Raw genomic sequence first — 3528 nt, 5'->3', positions numbered from 1 at the left:
CTTGCAACTGGAGAGTCGCTTTCGTCCCTTCACTACCAGTTTCGACTAGGAATTTCCACCATCTCGGGAATCATTAGAGACACTTGCCAAGCCTTGTGGGATTGCCTCCATGAGGATTTCATCCCCCAGCCCACCAGGGACAGATGGCTTGCAATTGCTGAACAATACTACAACATTTGTCAGTTTCCAAATTGCCTTGGCTCAGTGGACGGCAAACATATAAGAATTGTGAAACCTGCTGCTTCGGGGTCAGAATACTACAATTATAAAAAGTATTTCTCAATTGTCCTAATGGCAATAACGGATGCGGACTACAAATTTATCTCAGTGGACATTGGCGCATATGGGAGATCCAATGACTCGCAGGTCTTTAAAATGTCCCCAATGGGGCGGCGAATCTATGGGAATACTTTTGATTTCCCTCCTGCAAGACCTCTTCCTGGCACATGTGAGCCCCCAATGCCCTTTGTTTTTGTGGCCGACGAAGCCTTTCAACTCTCCCAACATCTATTAAAGCCATATGCAAGCCGTGGATTGACGCAAACACAAAAAATATATAATTACCGATTATCCAGAGCCAGAAGAATGGTGGAATGCTCCTTTGGGATACTAAGCAGCAAATGGCGAGTGTTGTTAACAGCGATTAATTTAAACATTGAAACTGTTGATGAAATAGTGAAAGCATTTGTGGTACTGCACAATTTTGTTTTAACAAAGGAACCTTTGTCCTTGGATGACCAGAGTTTGGAAGCCACCTCTTTGACTGACTACACCAGTCCTGGATTTAGGAGTAGTGTTGCCTGTTCAACAATACGTGACAAATATGCTGACTATTTTGTGTCCCCAGAAGGTAGAGTAGATTGGCAAGATCAAATGGTATAAGATTTTTGTTTAGTTTTATAACAAATAAAAATAGTTATAAATAAATTAAAAAATATCTTGTTAACCTTGTTAATTTTAATCTTTGAATCTCTTTAAAAATTTGTAATTTTTACACCGTCAAATTACAACATGTTATGTTTTTGTATTACCTTATTATTAACTTAACTTGCAAAATAATATTCCCCCCCAAAAAAAACAAGAACAAATAAATACTTTTCAACAAAAAACTTTTATTTTTTATTACATACATAAATTATAAATTTGTATATCTTGGGTTTGGGGTGGAGATAGTACTGGAGGGGCTGACAGATGGGAACACACGCACAGTGGGAGTATTGAGGGTGGAAAGTGGTGTTGGTGGTGGTGGTGGGGAAGTAACAGAAGGTGAAGGTGTGGTTGAGAAACCAAGAGGGAAACCAGGAGATGGGATGGGATTTGGTAAGGATTGAGGGGTGGAGTGGAGGGATTGGGAGACAGAAGAGGTGGCGGGTGAATTGGCTTGAGTTGGGGTCATGATGGGTGTGGAAGGCGAGATGTGGTAGTGGGTAGGAAGTGTAGGGGCAGATGTGGTTGGGAGCTGGTACTGGGCCGCAGGCTGGTACTGGGCTGCAGGCTGGTACTGGTCAGCAGGCTGGTACTGGGCAGCAGGCTGGTACTGGGCAGCAGGGGGAGTAGGGACAATGGCTGGAGGGGGGGCAGGTGCTGGAGGAGGGGTGGGTGGAGGTGGTTGGGAGGAAACCTGCGCAAGAGCCTGCCGTGTGGCTTGCATTACATGCATCTGCTGGTCAGGAGATAGCTTTTCCATGCGCTCTAGTACGGCTTGAAAAAAGCAATGATTGGGTGATTTACTTGCATCTAAATGCAGCCTGTCCAGACGCGTGCACAATTCGTGTGTATTTTTATCCATATTGGCCTTTATGAAGCTAAAACCAAAACTATTTTGTTCGGCTAATAATTTAATGGCGTTCTGGAAGGCTGCATTTAGATGCAAGAACTCGGGCGCATAGTTTTTTTCCTGACCCCTATGACGCTGACGCCCAGAACCCAAAGGTGTTCTACTGAGGGCAGCAGTGTCAGAGGGGTGGGGTAGGGGAAAAGCTATCTCGTCACCAGCAGCTTCAGGTAATGAAGTCTCACGGGAAGCTCCAGCGCAGGTGGATGGGACAGATGTAGATGGAAGGGAAGGTTCAGATGGGTCGGGTCTGTGCCTGTGTTCCCCAGTGGCGGACTGTTCAGGGATCGCTCCTGTCGGGTTCGATGCAGGCTCCTGAGTGCTGCAGACGGTGCTGTTAAAAAGAGGAAAAACAAAACAATAATTAATTTAATTGCTATACATTGGCACTGACTAAAAAAAAAGGCAAAAAAAATCAGACATAAAATATTATACTTTGTACATATTGTGGGGAATATTTACCTTCTGCACACCATAGTTGTCCGGAGGAACGACAACGCTCTAAAGTAACGGTACTTCGATCTGCGTCCTCCGGATCCACTCGGGGCCTGCATCTCTTGATTCAACTCCTTTTTGAAGCGATCCCTGATAGACCGCCACCGCTTCAGAAGTTTGTCACCTGAAAGTGGAAAGCACAAAGTGGTTAGTATACAACACATTACATCCTGCAGCATAACCTACTGAACTGTGAATACTTACGCGCTTTCTTCTGGCCACGAGAATTGAGCTCCCCCCAACCTTCTATCGCTGCGTGGCATACCTCGTCCCAGAGTCGACGGGTTACGATTGAATCAGCGTGGCGGCGGTCAGACATGTTCCACAGCGGCTCCCTCTCTCTAACTTCATCGATGAGGAGGTCGATGTTGATAAATCCGGCCTCCTCACCGTCAGAATCGGGAGCACGCTGTGATGCCTGTTCAAAGAAAGAAAAAAGAAATTAAAAAAAAAAAAAAAATAGACAGAAATTCACACAGACATGAAAAAACAAAAAAAAAATAAAAATAAAATCTTACACTATGACCACCGCCACCTCGACGACGACCCTGGGACGGTCTTGGGGGAGCTCTATCGTGAGCCCTAGAAGTTGAAGCCTTTAGTGAAGAAAAAAAAAAACCATTATTTACTTATGTGTTTGGTGTGCTGTGGTAAACAATTCCTGTATGAAACTTACACTATGACCGCCCGCTCCGTGTATTTCTCCACCCCTTCCGTCCTCTTCTGGCAGCATCTCCTGTGATGTTTCGGCCACCTGGGTAAATGTCGTTTATTTAAAAAAATTTTTTTTTTTTTAAAAAAAAAACCAAAAAAAAAAATATATACCTCAGTTTGTGAACCGGAGGGCGGGCTACCAGAAGACGACATATCTTATTTTATTACAGGCCTCGCACAGCAACTGGCTGGACCAAACTCTGACCGCAACACTGCACCTGTAAAGAAAAAACAATGTCTAAGTACATGTACGCAGCTCACAACAGTGATCTGTGGACAGTACTGTGGACATTACCTCAGGAACACTCTCCTCCACAAGATTTGCACACTTGCACAGAACCGTAGGAACACAGCAACTGGCTGGACCAAACTCTGACCGCAACACTGCACCTGTAAAAAAAGAAAAAACAATGTCTAAGTACATGTACGCAGCTCACAACAGTGATCTGTGGACAGTACTGTGGACATTACCTCAGGAACACTCT

At 44.5% G+C, this 3528-nt stretch overlaps 1 protein-coding gene across 1 annotated transcript; it reads right to left on the bottom strand.

Moving 5' to 3' along the window:
* Positions 1-1135: 1135 nt before the first annotated feature.
* On the bottom strand, positions 1136-3025 carry LOC142312744 (uncharacterized). The gene is made up of 3 exons (XM_075351732.1): positions 2534-3025; positions 2297-2453; positions 1136-2168 (listed from the first exon to the last, which is right to left on the bottom strand). Exons 1-3 carry the CDS (start codon positions 2646-2648, stop codon positions 1136-1138), a joined length of 1305 nt encoding a protein of 434 aa, XP_075207847.1. The 5' UTR covers positions 2649-3025.
* Between the last annotated feature and the right edge of the window lie 503 nt (positions 3026-3528).

This window comes from Anomaloglossus baeobatrachus, chromosome 5 (genome assembly GCF_048569485.1).
Source record: "Anomaloglossus baeobatrachus isolate aAnoBae1 chromosome 5, aAnoBae1.hap1, whole genome shotgun sequence".
Taxonomy (NCBI): Eukaryota; Metazoa; Chordata; class Amphibia; order Anura; family Aromobatidae; genus Anomaloglossus; species Anomaloglossus baeobatrachus.
The sequence above is the reverse complement of the archived record's forward strand: the minus strand, read 5'-3'. Positions and strand labels throughout refer to the sequence as shown.